General features: G+C 36.4%; 1 protein-coding gene across 2 annotated transcripts in view; it reads left to right on the top strand.

Moving 5' to 3' along the window:
* The first annotated feature begins 5475 nt into the window (after positions 1–5475).
* Positions 5476–15759, top strand: part of LOC125228100 (protein dissatisfaction) — a 46431-nt gene continuing 36147 nt past the window's right edge. For both annotated transcript variants that reach the window (XM_048132560.1, XM_048132552.1), the window contains exon 1: positions 5476–5549. In XM_048132560.1, coding sequence (XP_047988517.1) covers positions 5540–5549 — 10 coding nt within the window. In that variant the 5' untranslated portion in view covers positions 5476–5539. The remainder of the gene's footprint in view (positions 5550–15759) is intronic.

Raw genomic sequence — 15759 nt, 5'->3', positions numbered from 1 at the left:
AACTCCGACCCACATCCGTGGTCTGCTTTTAGCGGTGTGATGATACACACCTGCAGTAGTGACAGACGAGCACTAGGTGAAAAATCGAGCCCCTAGCGAACCTCGAGCCGAGCACCGCTTTGGCTGAATTAATTCGTCTCCCGGTGTCTCTTAGTTCGTCATCCCGGGGCGAAGACTTATGAATGCGATAGACGCGAACTTTGCTAAGATTTCGAAAAGACTTAGGCAGGTACCAATACAGTTTGAGGATGCTATTTATTATGATTACATAGATACAATCACGCCTGTTTCCCAGAGGGGTAGGCGGAGATAACGGATTTACATTTGCTACGATCCTGACAAACCACTTTCACTTCACACTCACTCACTTTCGCTTTTGTGGTTATTATGATTATTTTTCAAAAGCGAATCTTTGTAAATGCTTTACCCACATTTTTACTTAAAAAAAAAATTTTGATAGTTTGAAATTCTGAGAATAGCTACCTATGCAGATAAACACAGTCTAACATTTACCTGCAACACAAGCCATCTTGAGCTTACCGTGGGACTCAGTCAATCTGTGTAAGAAAGTCCTATGATATTTAATATTTATTTATTCTGTACATGGAGCCAGGACATTATCGTAGAACAGATTTACTATGTGCGTATGCTTTAGTATGTGCGCACCTACTTTATCCTACCGACTGCGCCATGTAAAATATTAAAATATAATATTAAAATAAATTTCTTATCTAAATCAGTCAAAATTCAAAATGTTACTATGACCTATCACAATAATTTAGATACGTTCTGTCTATAACCACCGAAGGCTTCACCGCCCGTGCAGGCACTTAGCTGGTCGCCGGCGGCGCTCTGATTTATGTCCCGGCGACATCGCAGCGTACAATTTATTTCAATTAGCGTTCGCTGCCGCGCGCCCGCAGCGTTCATGAGCTCTACGCGCCGATTAGCGTACATTTCACGCTCGGTGTCGCCGTTTCAAACTATTCCGAGCATATTTGGATGATTTTGAGCGATAGTGGGCTGGGCTGCATATGTAGGTAGATAAATCGGCCGGGAATGTGTTTGGTGTGCACTTTTATTGCAATTCTCGTGAATTTCAGCAATTTTCAGGTAGAAAATGCATAGTTACAAACTTTCTTTATCCTGTTTATTTGATACCGAATCAAACGTACCCGAACACTGGGATTTCGCAATTCCTCTAAATTATTATAAAAGTAGATGGTTTAGATACTTATATATATTATTATACATCCTTAAGGTAATTATTGCAGTTGATTAATGTACACACTGTATAAGCATATCTAAGGTATTAAAGTATACACCGTGGGCCTGAATAACCCGAAGAAATAAAGTTAAGATAGTTTTACGTTAGTAATGTGCTAATGTGGTAACAAATAAATTAATAAATTTAAATCTGAGAAATTGATCATTCACATGGCAACAAGCAAATGGGTATTATGGTTTTTTTAAATGAGTTATTGACGAAAATGTTCAAAACATTGGATTCCATTCTCAAACTCGAATAAGTGTCCAGTAAATAGGATTTAAAAAAGATTTCCGAATGTTTGAAAAGGTCACGCGCTCCGTATTTGTCCGCCTTGTGCAAACACCCTCAGTGCGCCACTTCAGCCGCCCCTTCATTTTTCGACCAGTGCATATGTTTTTCTTATTTTAAAATGAACAATTGTGATTGTAAATTTTACATTTTGATTTAAATATTTCAAAACAATTTGAGTGATGTTGAACTTTTTTATGTGATTGTGGTTGGTGGCGAATAAACAATTCCGTGAGAGCGTCCCACGACGTGGTTAAAGTTTGATTGTAGGACTCATTTCATATTTTTTGTACTTTTTAAAACTATGTCCTCTTGTGCTTTTTTTTTATCATGGGATCTTTCTATCCTAACAGAGTAATAAAAGTTTTCCAAATATTGTTTTTTTTTTTTAATATTTTCCCATGAGTTACAATTTTACATGGGCAATCAGACGTCACTCACTCAGTGGAAAAAATTAAGACAATTTTTTCTCATGGGAAATCGAAAGCGCTTGTAAATTTGAGTAGAAAAAGTAAAGGAAGGATAATTTACAAAAAAATAATATGTCCATTTATTGCTTGCATCCACAGGAATCGTCTTGGAGATAATTCAATAACGAGTAGGTGATCCACCCATCTATCCTCGTAAGTCCTGGCATACTCATACGAGTACATAAAATTGAGTTGGTAGTAAACTTTTTTAGAAATAATAGAAAGTTCTAAATTTAAAAGCACAAGAGTTGTCCTGGGTCTTACGAGGCTAATAATATTCTCACAAAACTACTTTAGTTGCATTATGCAACCGTAGGGAGTGTTTGGCCACTCGCATGAAGTGGAATGATCCGCATCGCGTGCGGATTTCGGCGCGAGGGCGCAAAACAACAGGCGCGGTAATCTCGGAACGGCGACGAGGGGTCGGCTACCAAAATAACACTAATTATTACTGTTTCAATGGCAAAGGTGAGGATATTTATTTAATTTATAGCCCATTTAAGATTGAAAGTTCTATTGAATAATGTAGATAACAAATTTATTGAAAATGTAGTGCATTGGTTTCAGTTATTGTACAATAAACTCGGCTCTTTAGCTTCATAGTCAATATTAATAATTTATGCCAATTCCCCCCTTAATGGTGGATTTGGCCTCAATTAAAACAGAGACCTTCGCTAACTTTTGGGTCAATCAGCGCTAAACTTTTAGTTTGAAGTATGATGGCAAGTATGTTACGGCTATGGACCTCAAGGTTAACCTATATATGCAATAAACGATGGCAATGCAATATTATTTGATCAATAACCATACACAATCAAATCAGTTCGCCATGAAGATACCAACATGATTCATGATTTTGTTAATTTTACAGAAGCGGGTATGAAATCGCCAAATCAGATCTCTGCCCCAGTCCCACTCATCATCCGAAATAAGTAAGGTAAATAAATAGGTACTTATATTATTTATTAAATAATAAAAAACGTGTTGAGTTGATTTGATTCTATCATGTTCGCAAATAATTGTTAGCGTCTCTAATATTGTCATTAATGCAACTCTACACCTTAAATTTAGGGATCGTCCATAAATTAAGACACACTAAAAATCGTGATTTTTGACTCCCCCTTGTCACAGCTGGTCACATTTGTTAGACTCCCCTCTCCCTAGTGTGACGTCACATATTTTGAAAATTTACACATAGAAATTATTCAATGAAAATACCGGTTAGAAATCTATGTTATTTCCATTTATGTACTTAAATTATTCTTCACCACACCAACAGCTAAAGGCTCTCTTGATACTTCAAAAACGAATGACAAAGTTTCATTTTATCTACAAGAGTGCAAAGTTATTACATAGAAATTTTAACTCGATGTCCACAGCTGGCTGTGGCTGGTAGAATAAACTTAAATAATGATTTTGACTCTTAAATGTTAAAAAAAAATTAATCAAACTACATTGTTTGATGTTTTGCAGTTAATATTTTTCACGTTTTGGTATGTGTTTGACAAATTTGTTTAACCTACGTGCCTTGAAACCCCCGCAACGCTCAAGATTCCACATTCTGAATCGGTCGACAAAACAACTGGTATCTTATATTTATAACCAGATGCAAAGCCGAAAATAGGTGATAGTCTCGGCCATTTAGAACATTTTTAGCTATACATGGCTTAGACTAATTTTAGTTTTTTTTTTCGACCTAAGTAATCACGCAAATCATTTTTTTTTATGTTATTCAATTTTTAAATCGCTGTAGTTTGATTTTATTTAGACACAGATGTTTCAAGTTTATTTTATGGTATACGATAGACATTTTACAATACGAATAAAACCAAAACAACTATATACAGTAACAAAAGTACGCTTATTGATTCAGTCTGAAATTTTGGAGTTTTCATCGAGGAGTTTAAAAAAACGACGAATCAAATTTTGTCCAAGACATTTATAGCTAGAAAGTGTTCTAAATGGCCTAGACTATCGCCTACTTTTGCTTTTCATCCGGTTATCGAACGTCCTGTATTTGTATACATACTCGTATGTTTATATGAGGTTTTCATAAAGTAACAGTTTAAAGTTCGTGTTTTAACCCTTAAATTATGATAGATTTTGAAATGTGACGTCACAAAATTTAGGACCCCTCCCACCCCCTTGTCACACATTGTCACACTTCGTCGACCCCCTCCCTCCCCCCCTTAACGTGTGACGTAATTTATGGATGAGCCCTTATTGATTAATCTGTATTTAAAATATTGTCTAATTTAAAATTTTACTCGATTAAGTAGGTGGCTTAATTATTTTAATTTATAATTATGTAATATTAACCTTAAATTATTGCCAAATAATTGGCAAAAATGTCCAAGTCTGTATAGATTTTTTTATTAGAATCAATCCATCTTAAAAAAAAAACGAATTTGCGTTCTAAGAATTCTAAATCATATTCCATTCTTAAAAAAATACGCTCGATTGCGTGCTCATTTCAAAATAAGACAATACAAACGGTCCCGAATCGTATCGTACGTAAACCAATGTACCCCGTCACACACATGACCAAGAAGCTGTGTCACATGACTTCGCCTAGCGCCGCCCCGCGCCGCCATTGGTCCGCCGGCCCGCCCAGACTTGCTAACTCCCTCTACACTTGACATTCTAATGTTTACGATACCGTTACATTACACTGAGTTACTTTAATTACAGATGTTTGTAAAAATACTGAAACTAAGTTTTTATTAGCGGTCGTTTAGTGTAGTTAATATTTATTAAGTGTTAATTTATTAACTCGTATAAAAATAATTGGACAACTGAATATGTCTTAAACACTTTTTCATTCTTGAATCCCGGGGCGCTATGCTATTTCATCAAGTTCCAACTTTATTTTATTGTGATCATAAAGTCAAAGTAGCTATTGTGTAGACTAATTACAAGCAGACTATATCAGGATGAAGTCAAATTAATTGGTTTCACGACATAAAAACAAATAACCGATTATATTGCCAATATAATACCCACGCATCCACTGTATCCATATAGTCCCTAACGTAATTCGGTCAGATTCGCGACCGACGTGACAATGTAGCCTGTGGACTGGGACACAAGATGGGATCACAGCTATCTCCCTCTCGCCCGCAGGGGCGTGGGTATACCGCGCTCGCTCAGGGGGTGGGACTCGATGTAATCAGGGGATGATGTGACTCGCGATCTCCGCAGCTTCAAAGATCACAATTATCAGACCAGTCTGTCGAAAGCCGCGACTGGGTGGTGAAGTCACCTAAAAAGTCAAAAAAATATTTGTTTCAAAAATTTTGATAATTTCGTAATTGGAATCAAATTAGTAATTCGTTTAAATAAACATGATTAACCCATTTGCTAAATAAAAATTAAATTTATTTAATTTAAAAATAGAATAAAAATGTGTTTGTCAGTGGGTGTTGTGTCAGTTCAGTAAGGGTCGGGGCCAGTAGCCGAGCTGTCGACCTTGTGGGACAAGCACCGGGCGCCGGCCGCGGCCGTCCGTAGGATGGGAACAGGTATTCACTATGCAACAATTTCAGGCTTTTTTCCACTGAAGACCGATTTATTCGTTTCGGACCGGTCTGACATACGCTATTTTTTAACCCCCAACGCAAAAACGACGGGGTGTTATAAGTTTGACGTGTCTGTCTGTGTGTGTGTCTGTCTGTCTGTCTGTTTGTCTGTCTGTCTGTGTGTGTGTCTTTCTGTGGCATCGTAGCTCCCGAACGGTTGAACCGATTTAGATTTAATTTTTTTTTGTTTGAAATCTAAGTTAGTCGGGAGTGTTCTTAGCCACGTTTCATGAAAATCGGACCACTAAACCACTATGTCGCAGGTGGGGGGTTTTTTCAAAATTTTAATTTTGTGGTTAGGTTATTAATCTCTCGATTAGTAATTTAGTGAATTTATCGTTTGATGGTGACCTGATTATTGGCCTCTTTACTCCAAAATATAATGTTTGACGAGGTACATTTATTGCGAAATTGTTTTACGAGTAAAGTCAACAACATCACTGTCCGAATTATACCAAATGTATTACAATGAAATTATAATTTACTTTTTTCGTCACATAATTATAGTCTAAAGACCATATTACAAAGATAAAAACACTCTTGCTTGAATTTATTTAAAAAAAAAATAGAAAATTTAGTATTCAATTCCGGTAGTTACGTACTAATAATAATCATCTCATGTCATAGGTTCTTTTATCGGTACTTATCTAAGTTAAACGTAAAAGTGACCCAAAATTTTCAAATGAATTTTAGTTTCTATGTCAATATAATTTGATTTCAATCACATCACATTATTGTCAGATTATTAAAGTTTCAGTTCAGTTTTCGTATCTGCTTTGCTACAACATCGTAGCACGGTGCTACGATTTACGTAGCCGTACGCCGGACACCATAAAATTAAGTGTAGCGCCTTAGATCTTATTCTGCTTATTCATATAATCAATTTGCTAGAAAATTTGTGACTAAATTAATATTATCTACATAAATAAATAAATAAATATTGAGGACACCTTACACAGATCAGCTTAGCCCCAACTAAGCAAAGCTTGTACTATAGGTGCTAAGCGACGACATACATACTTAAATAGATAAATACATACTTATATACATAGAAAACCCATGACAGGAACAAATATCTGTGCTCATCACACAAATAAATGCCCTTACCGGGATTCGAACCCAGAACCGCGGCTTAGCAGGCAGGGTCACTATCACTACACTACCGACTGAGCCAGACCGGTCGTCACATAAATATTACGTTTCTAAATAAATAGCATAAATAATTGTCAAACTAATAGGTATTAGAATTTTTTTTTTATCGTTTTGAATAGTTTTTATCAAGTTTAACTATGCAGCCGGCGTATTATGATTCCAATTTTATCACTTATCCACGGGGATAAAGCATCCGTCACGCTTAGGCAAGTATGTCAGTGTGAGAGTGACAGTTGTCTTATCCACGTGGACAAGTGATAAAATTGGACGCATGATACGCCGGCTGGTGTCCAATGTGTGCTATTTAATAGAACCCGTCAAAGACTAACCCCCTCATTCATAAACGTTCACTAAAATTACCAATCCGATAAAGTTCGTTTGTCCCTTTCTATCACACCAATAGGTCGGAAAGGGACAAACGAACTTTATCGGCTTGATAACTTTAGTGAACGTTTATGAATAAGGGGGTAAATATCTATCTTAGCTAAAGTGTGGATGTGTCTATTATGGCACCTGTTGGACCGCAAAACTGGATTTTGAAATATGTGCATATTTTCAAAATTAAAGAGTGTATAGTATGTACATTACTACAGAGGCCGGGACAAAGGGGGTTGCCGGCCGAAGACATATAGACGGCCGAGCGTAGCGAGGCCGGATAGGTCTGAGGCGGGCAACCCCATTTCCCGCCGAGGTATGTATAGTGCTTTTCTCAAACATGGTATGAAATAAATAAAGTCTACTGAAAATAGTAACTTTGGATGGCTGTATCTCCTAAACGGTGCGTCGTAGCGCAAAAATAATCGAATTTTCGTTCCCCTTTGATCCCCCGTATACGCTTATAAAAAAACAAAAAGTTAAAAAAAATTCAAAAAAAAACGAAAAAATTTTTTTTTGTATGAATTTTTGTATGCACCCAAAATCAAATATTGTCTAGGGCCCGTACCAGTTGCAGTCGGCACGTCTATAAAGCCCCTTATAGTTTTTTTTTTAATTGGCTAAATACCTGGATGTTATGTCACAATTATCTGTGTTTGGAAATTAAAAAAGAGGACTTTGCCGGCCTTGGCCTGCAAGGTTTGTGTGAAATTCCATTATCTATCAATCGTCCTAGCCGCACCTGCAACGTCATACTTCGCTGCCAATTATAAGGCACATAACATCAATATTTCATACCATGTTTGAGAAAACTCTTTACTCAACTATGCCCATGTTAGAAGACTGTATGAGTGTTTGTGAATCTGAGTGACTTTTGGAAATGTGTGTAGGTACTTTTAAAAACCGACCGTTTATACTTTTCGACGGGGCAGGCTATACGTCTAATACCTTTATGTAAAAATATTTTCAACGTTTAGTAGTTAATAAACACAATCCTATAATCAAACAATGCAACTACTTGTACCTCCCAGTATAAGTATACCTACTCATTTAAATCATAGTGATGTCGTATTATCTCCTACTTAGCGTAAATAGTTAGGAGTTCATTGTTCTCAGTTAATAAACAAATAGGAGGCAAGATCACGGGTTGGGATCCTCACAACGTAACTTAGGGACGGACCCTAAACTTCTTAGTGTACCCTTACTAAAGCCTCATTGAAGTACAGGGTGTTGTGTCAATTATTCATTAAAATATAAAAATCCGTAGTAATTTTAATTGTTTATTTATAATGTTAATCATTGGTGATATTGATGCTTGCGTATGTTAATTGGTTGAAACGTTTGATGAATTAGGAATTAAAACTATAGTCATTTATTTAAACTTTGAGGTGACGTTTATTTAAAGCGTTGAACTCAAATTATGTCACTGAACCACAGTAAAAGATTCACTCTATTTACAGAAGATAACTCTCCTAGCAGGGAGGAGCATACTTTGTTCCCTAATAGCGGGGAAGAAAAAGCCCCTTTCGGAATAGGCGATAGGAAAACTTGTATCTAAAAGGACTTTTTAACCCCCGACGCAAAAACGACGGGGTGTTATAAGTTTGACGTGTCTGTCTGTCTGTATGTCTGTATATCTGTCTGCCTGTGTGTGTGTGTCTGTCTGTGGCATCGTAGCTCCCGAACGGATGAACCTATTTAGATTTAGTTTTTTTTAGTCTGAAAGCTGAGTTAGTCGGGAGTGTTCTTAGCCATGTTTCATGAAAATCGGTCTAATATGTCGCGGTCGGGGATTTTTTCCAAATTTTAATTTTGTGGTGAGGTTATTATATTTTTGACGCCATGTAACGTCGATGAAGGGTTCAGGTCGCAATTTGACTAAAGAATGTTTAATAAGGTACGTACCTAAATATCTGTAAGACTCCAATTAATTTCCTTGTTTCCTTATATACGCCAGCATTTCTTTAAACGCGATACACCGATTTCACTTAGATGAGTAACTAGTTAAAGTAGGAGTCACCTATTTTTTTACGATTAGAAACATTTGTCGTATGGTTTTCGAGATCTTTATATTATCTCATACCCCGAATGTCAGTACGAATTGTTTTCCGCTGTATTTCATCGCTCCCCTGTATAGTTCAGAATAGTTAGGCACCATGTAACGCCAGGCGTGTTAAGCCGACGCCGGCAAATCAATGATCTCCGTCACGCAGTGTCCCGTCTAGTTCCTGGAAGGGACAGAATGAAAATTGTATACTCGCATGTCATTTCTACTAGCCAAGCCAAGATACAAGCGGACATCTACAAACGTTAAACAGTGGTGTATTTACCATAAATAAAAAAAAATACTTAAAATTTATTTAAATTAGTCCATTTGGACTAGTTTTTATTTTAATGTCGATTTAACTTTCTTTTTTATTTTTGGAAATGCTCAAACTTTTATTACTCAATAATTAGCTCTTTCGATCCTAAAAGGGGACAAAAATGTCCCAAGTTTTTCGTACACATTTTTACTTTCCACTGAGTTACGGCCATTCAATTTCTAAGAAAAATCGTAACTCAGTGGAGAAAAAAATGTGATTTTTTTTTCTCCTGGGGAATCGATTAAATAAAATAACCACATTTGGAAAAAGTAAAACAGACAACAAAAGCCGCACCAAAAACGTAGCTTAACCATCAACTATGAATACAATAATCAAATCCTGTACTGTGTAAATTCCTCCAATCTGCTGGGCCTCGAAATAGACACAAACGTAAACTGGAAACTCCATATCCAAAAGATTACATCTAAACTGTCCTCTTTTACATACGCTCTGAGAGAAGTAAAAAAACATGCAGATTTTAAAACTGCTTTATCTGCATACTGTGCGTTTGCCCACTCCTGGCTCCGATACGGCATAGTTTTGTGGGCCAACGGCACAAACATTCATGACCTTTTCATCTTACAAAAGAGATGCATAAAAATCCTAACCAATTTAAAACAAACAGATAGCTGCGTCAAACAGAAACAAACAAACAGAAATATGTAAATTTAAAAGGAAAAATAATAATCTGTTTCCAGTACCAAAAGATGCGACTATCTCACATCTACGCCCTAGAAATACTATTGCCGTCCCATTCTCAGATTTAAACATCCATAGCTCCAGTCCATATATTATGTGCATTAAGATAAACAATAAACTTCCCATGGAAATAAAAAATGAAAAATTAGACAAAGTATTCAGCAAAAAACTAACTAAATATTTATTAGAAAACACCTTTTATAATATGCAAGAGTTTTTTGAAAGTTAAACTACATTAAATTTAAAAAAGATCTCATAAATATTACTGTAATTTCTATAGTTATAAATATAGTTAAATAATAATATTTTCCCCTCACTATCTCGGAAACACGTGTTTTGTCCTTTAATACCAGCGGGTAAAAACGCATTTTATCCACTAGTGGGTAAAGTAATTTGACCTTGAATAAAGTCAAATTAACTGCTTTAAAATTGATAAAAGTAGGTGAATCTAGTAATAATGATGATTTACCACCTGTGAACTGCTGGAATAGAAGCAGTGATAAACGCATTTCTTGCGTTGTAGTTTCCTCGCTATAGTGAGGGGAAAAGTTTTGTGTTACACTCGGGTGCAAATGTATTTTACTTCTCGTGTGTTAAAAACTCGCAAGTTCAGGATTCTATTCTCGAACCACTCGCTTCGCTCGTGGTTCAACTATAGGATCCTTTCACTTGCTCGTTTTTCAATTCCACACTCGGCGTTAAAATACAACTTTGCCCCCTTGTATAACAAATAACTATTAGTTAACTAGGTAGAATTTAGATAGTAAGCTAGCAATAAGGATCCAAATTTGCAGTGCCCTTACAGGGTTCATAGCTGTCCACAAACAAAATGTAATAACTTTATGTACCTACCTATGAATTTGCAATAAATTACTGATTACTGAAATAAAAACAAATGCATTTTCTGAATTCAACACGTAAGGCGGACCACTTAACTCGGGGTTAGTGGGTTGCCAACTGTCAAATTCCATATAAAATGGGGGGTTCACCCTCCATTTTCGTTGGTGCAAGTGGCCCTTAGACTATTAAACCGCCTACATTTAAACTGAAATCTTCAGTGATCATACTTTAAGGCGATAAGTGAGACATCTATATAGTTGATTGCAAAGGGCAATTAAAGATGATATTTACACCAAATGACGCATTCACCGGGGTTGACCTTACATTTGGGTTGCCGGATGGCCGGATTGGTCGGGATTTGACGGAATCACAGAGTTGGTCTGTGGACGGAATTCTTCCGATGTGGCAGGCGGCAGCCCTAGAACTTAAATAGGTTTCGTTTCGCAATTCCAAACCTTTGCCTTCTTAAGTAACATAACATAAACGAATTATCTTATACCCAGAGTATTTCTTTATGACTGTTGTTCTAAATAGATTGTTTAATTTTCAAAATATGAAAATAGTCTTCGGAATAACATTCATATAAATTAGTTTACTAAAATAGTTTCTTCTAGTAGATTTAGAAACAGAGACATGGCAGAATGCGACTTAAGCCTGTCACCAAAGGGAGCCCCCATCTTAAATGAACATGCATGCACATCACTAACACATTAACGGATTAATATAAATATTCATAATAAGTATGGTTTTTAAATTATTGACTTTGATTTAGACCTAATATGTAGAATAAGAATTATTTTGCAAGATATTTATAATGCAAGAATTGTACGAAGCAAACTCTGCCTTTGAATATGGATTTTTTGATGCCACAATTACATGAACATTTACACACTTACATGACAGACACAATTACATGAACATGAACATAATTAATGCACTCGCCACCAATATTCAAGTATTTTGCTACAAGCGAATTAAAACGTATTCCTATGTTTTGCTGGTGTGTCGAAGATCGAAGTCTAGTCAAAGTACAAATAAGTTATATAACCTTCCAAAACGTGGAAACGATACGTACTTGTAAAGCTTAATTAATACCGCGCAGCTATATACGTAATTATTTCTATCGATAACAAATCATCACACTAATGCAATTTATCTAATTCCAATACAATTACTACAATCCGGATTAGGTACAAAATAACTAAAGCATCGGTTAGTCTAAACTAGGGTTTGCTCCCGGGAAATACCGGTACCGAAAGTACCGGGAATTCCCGGGATTTTTGGCCAAGCAAAGAACCGGGAAATCAACTTGAAAAATCCCGGTACTTTCGGTACTTTCGGGAAATATTTTTAGTGACATTTTGTGCTACAAAATTTATTTATTTCTGTTTATATTATTTAAACAGTTAAAAAATAAACGTAGATACAGTAACTCGTTCTTAATCACTATTTAATAGCGTGTGGCAGTGGCAGCCTTGCAGCCGTAGCCACCGCGATACCCTAGCTAGCCCCACTAGCCAGTTCAGTAGTCGAGTTTTCTATTTTTGGTGAAGGTTTGTTATATTAATTTGTGTATTTATTTTTCCTCTCTCAGTCTTATTTGACTCATTTCTCTGCATGTTATAAAACTGTGTTCGCGAATTTTGCGATAGACTCAAAAACTACTAAACGGATATTTATGCGTTTTTCACCTATTTATGAATAGAATGATTCTTGAGGAATGTTTAAGGTTTTCTTATTATAAATTGATTACTGAAACATGACTAAAAGTCGCCAAAATCACGCTGCTTAAGAGCTTCAATCGAAACCCTGTCCGTACGTACCGATCGACTTATAAAAAAATAATGTATGGTGAAATTGTCGCTCTGATACATAAATGTAGGTCTAGAAAAAAAGTCGGCAATGGCTTATGTCTAACTTTTAATGATAAGTGCTATAAACATGCTTTTTTTAAAGCTAAATGTTTACATATATTGTGATATTACGGTATTGCACAGAATTCCCTCTGACTAGTAAAAAAATAGTGCACCATTTCAAATGTTTAGTTTACATTCTTTGATTCTAATTACATGTTTGGGGAACTTTGTGAGGTTTTACTGCCGGTCTATAATCAATTATTATATTTCTTTAATAGTATTTGTCTTATTTCTTTTACTAAGCGATTAAACATCTCCCAGTAATGGAGGATCGCTTAATCGGAGCAATGTATTGCAACGGTAACCATTGGTGCCTATGGTTGCCAGATAATCGGGTTTAGGCGGAATTCTTCACGATTTTTTGTTATTGTCGCACGGTATAATCTCACTATGAAAATGACTATAAAAGAAAAAAGGCAGATAAAATAATACGCCGAGCAAAGCCGGTGCGGTTCGGTTATGGTAATACATATATTAATAAAGGGTGTAAAATACCAAAAAATGTTGTTTTATTTGAAAAAGCGAAAAAATTAGACCAGTCCCGAAAGTACCGAAAATCCCGGCAAATCCCGGTTCCATATTACTTCGGTACCGAAAATCCCGGTTCTTTAAAACAGTACCGGTACTGCAATCCCTAGTCTAAACTAAAACACGGCTAATACGCGAGTAATATGAGGGCGTCGATTACCGATAATGCTCATCGGAGACCTGCGACAATTAACACTGATACAGAAGGTCTGTTTATCTAATACTGCTGCTAGAAGGAGTTAAAATTAATAAAAACATATTCATCTTCCTCCAGCAGGCCTCCGTGGCTAAGTTGGTCATAGCGACTGCTCCGGCAAAGCCAGTAGGTCGCAGGTGCGAGTCCTGCCGGGGTTGTGAATTTTTCCTGTAATCTAAAAATATGAGATAGATTGCTTCGATGCATGTTTAGATGCACTCGGGTACACTACTCGATTTTATATGTATATGGTAGGTACAGTCAGCATTAATAGCAAATGCGCAAAAATTATTTGCCGGTGTGTCACCCTGGATAACTCTTTTAGCAAGAAATTCTAATGCAAAATAATAGAAGACCTTCTGTGCCTGTTTGTGTACGGAATTAGTGAATGTTAGTGAGTGTTCCGTTTCGCACGGCCTCTGTAATTTGTCACGCGTGCTCCCGTGGGGATCACGTTTCGATGCACTCGGGTACACTAGGTACTCGATGTTACGACATTACCTACAAACTTAGTACACTATGAAATAACGAAAAAGTATCTGCCACCCTGAAGTATTTTTAGACTAATCTATATCATCATCATCATATTCTATCAGCCACTTATCGCTGAGCTTCACTGCTGAGCATAGCCTCTTATCCCGGTATTCTGTATACCTAATACCTAGGTATAGATATTCTTTAGAGAGATATAAGTAGTATAAGTACCTATATCTCTTTTTGTTAAGATGTTACAGAAATGTTGATGTTAACTGCCATTGATTAATTGGTATATTTACCGTTTTGAAACATGAAATAAAACACTTTACAAGCTTATCACTGTTAAGTTTTACATTCCATGCAAAAATAATTGCACTATTTGTTTTCTTGTGAAATAAAGTTGGCCTAGCTTTAATATTATTTTAATAAAACCATTTGAAAGATAGGTACCTATATGACATGTCATAATTTTAGCACGGCAAATTACCATCAGACAGTATCAAAGTATAATAAATGCCTATAACTTTCATTCATCTTTGCGAAGTTGTAAATACACATTATTTTATTGAAATTTCCATTCAATGATCGATTATAAAATGAAAAAGCTCTCGGTGGCGCCGAAAAGGGGATAATTACAACACTTCGCGGCTTTCCATGGAGGCCTGAAAGACGACAGCAAAGTCGCCTAAGCCCGCTTCTGGAAAAAGAAAAGATATTTCTTTGAAAAGGATTCACGGTATTAGGACGCGCGACCGTTTACACCGTGAAAGAAATGAATTCTTTTGGTGTCTCCCTTCTTTTATTTTTAAAGGACAGTGTAGTGATTGCTTAATCACTAGTTATTTAATTTACTCCTACAATCCACACTGGCTCGGCAATGCCCTCGCATACCATGTATCCTCACTCCGTTCTCCGTCGTCCAGCCCACGGCCATCATACCATAGACAGAGCGTAAGTGACAGATACTTTCCACGGCTTTGCCGCTAATGCAATAGACACACGAGATAGTGTTCAGTATGCTATTTAAGCTTAGCATACACTACATCCCTCCCTTGAAGTTAAATTAGATTAATAACAACAAGTGTTTCAAAATCAACAAATATATTTTACTCATCTATAATCAGTCTTACAGATAATACTCAGTCAGTGCCTTTTACATATTCAGTATAGTTAAATCAAGAAATTAAGTATTAATTAACAACATTTAAAACAAGCTACATTTGCTCATCACTGTTTGCCTCGTCGGCGCCTTCTCCCTGATCTTCCTGTTGAACAGCTTCCCACTGTCCTTCTACTCTTTTCAGGTGAACCACATTTCTTCTCAGAACTTGACCCGTTAGATCATTCTTTACTGACACATCTCCTCTATTAGCACTCTGTACCGTATGAGGTGTTGGATTGTAGTTTGGACAGAGCTTATTTCCTTTATCCATATTCTTGACATACACTTTATCTCCTTCTGCTAGATTAGGCTCACTAGCGCCTCTCCTTCTGTCTGCATATTCTTTCCCCTTTTCTTTCTGTATTTTATCTCGCTCACGCACATCCAGGTCGACATCAGTACCTTCAATTCGGTCAATTGATGGAATTTTGTCTCTATTTTGCCT

Source organism: Leguminivora glycinivorella, chromosome 1, assembly GCF_023078275.1.
Source record: "Leguminivora glycinivorella isolate SPB_JAAS2020 chromosome 1, LegGlyc_1.1, whole genome shotgun sequence".
Classification (NCBI taxonomy): domain Eukaryota; kingdom Metazoa; phylum Arthropoda; class Insecta; order Lepidoptera; family Tortricidae; genus Leguminivora; species Leguminivora glycinivorella.
The sequence above is the reverse complement of the archived record's forward strand: the minus strand, read 5'-3'. Positions and strand labels throughout refer to the sequence as shown.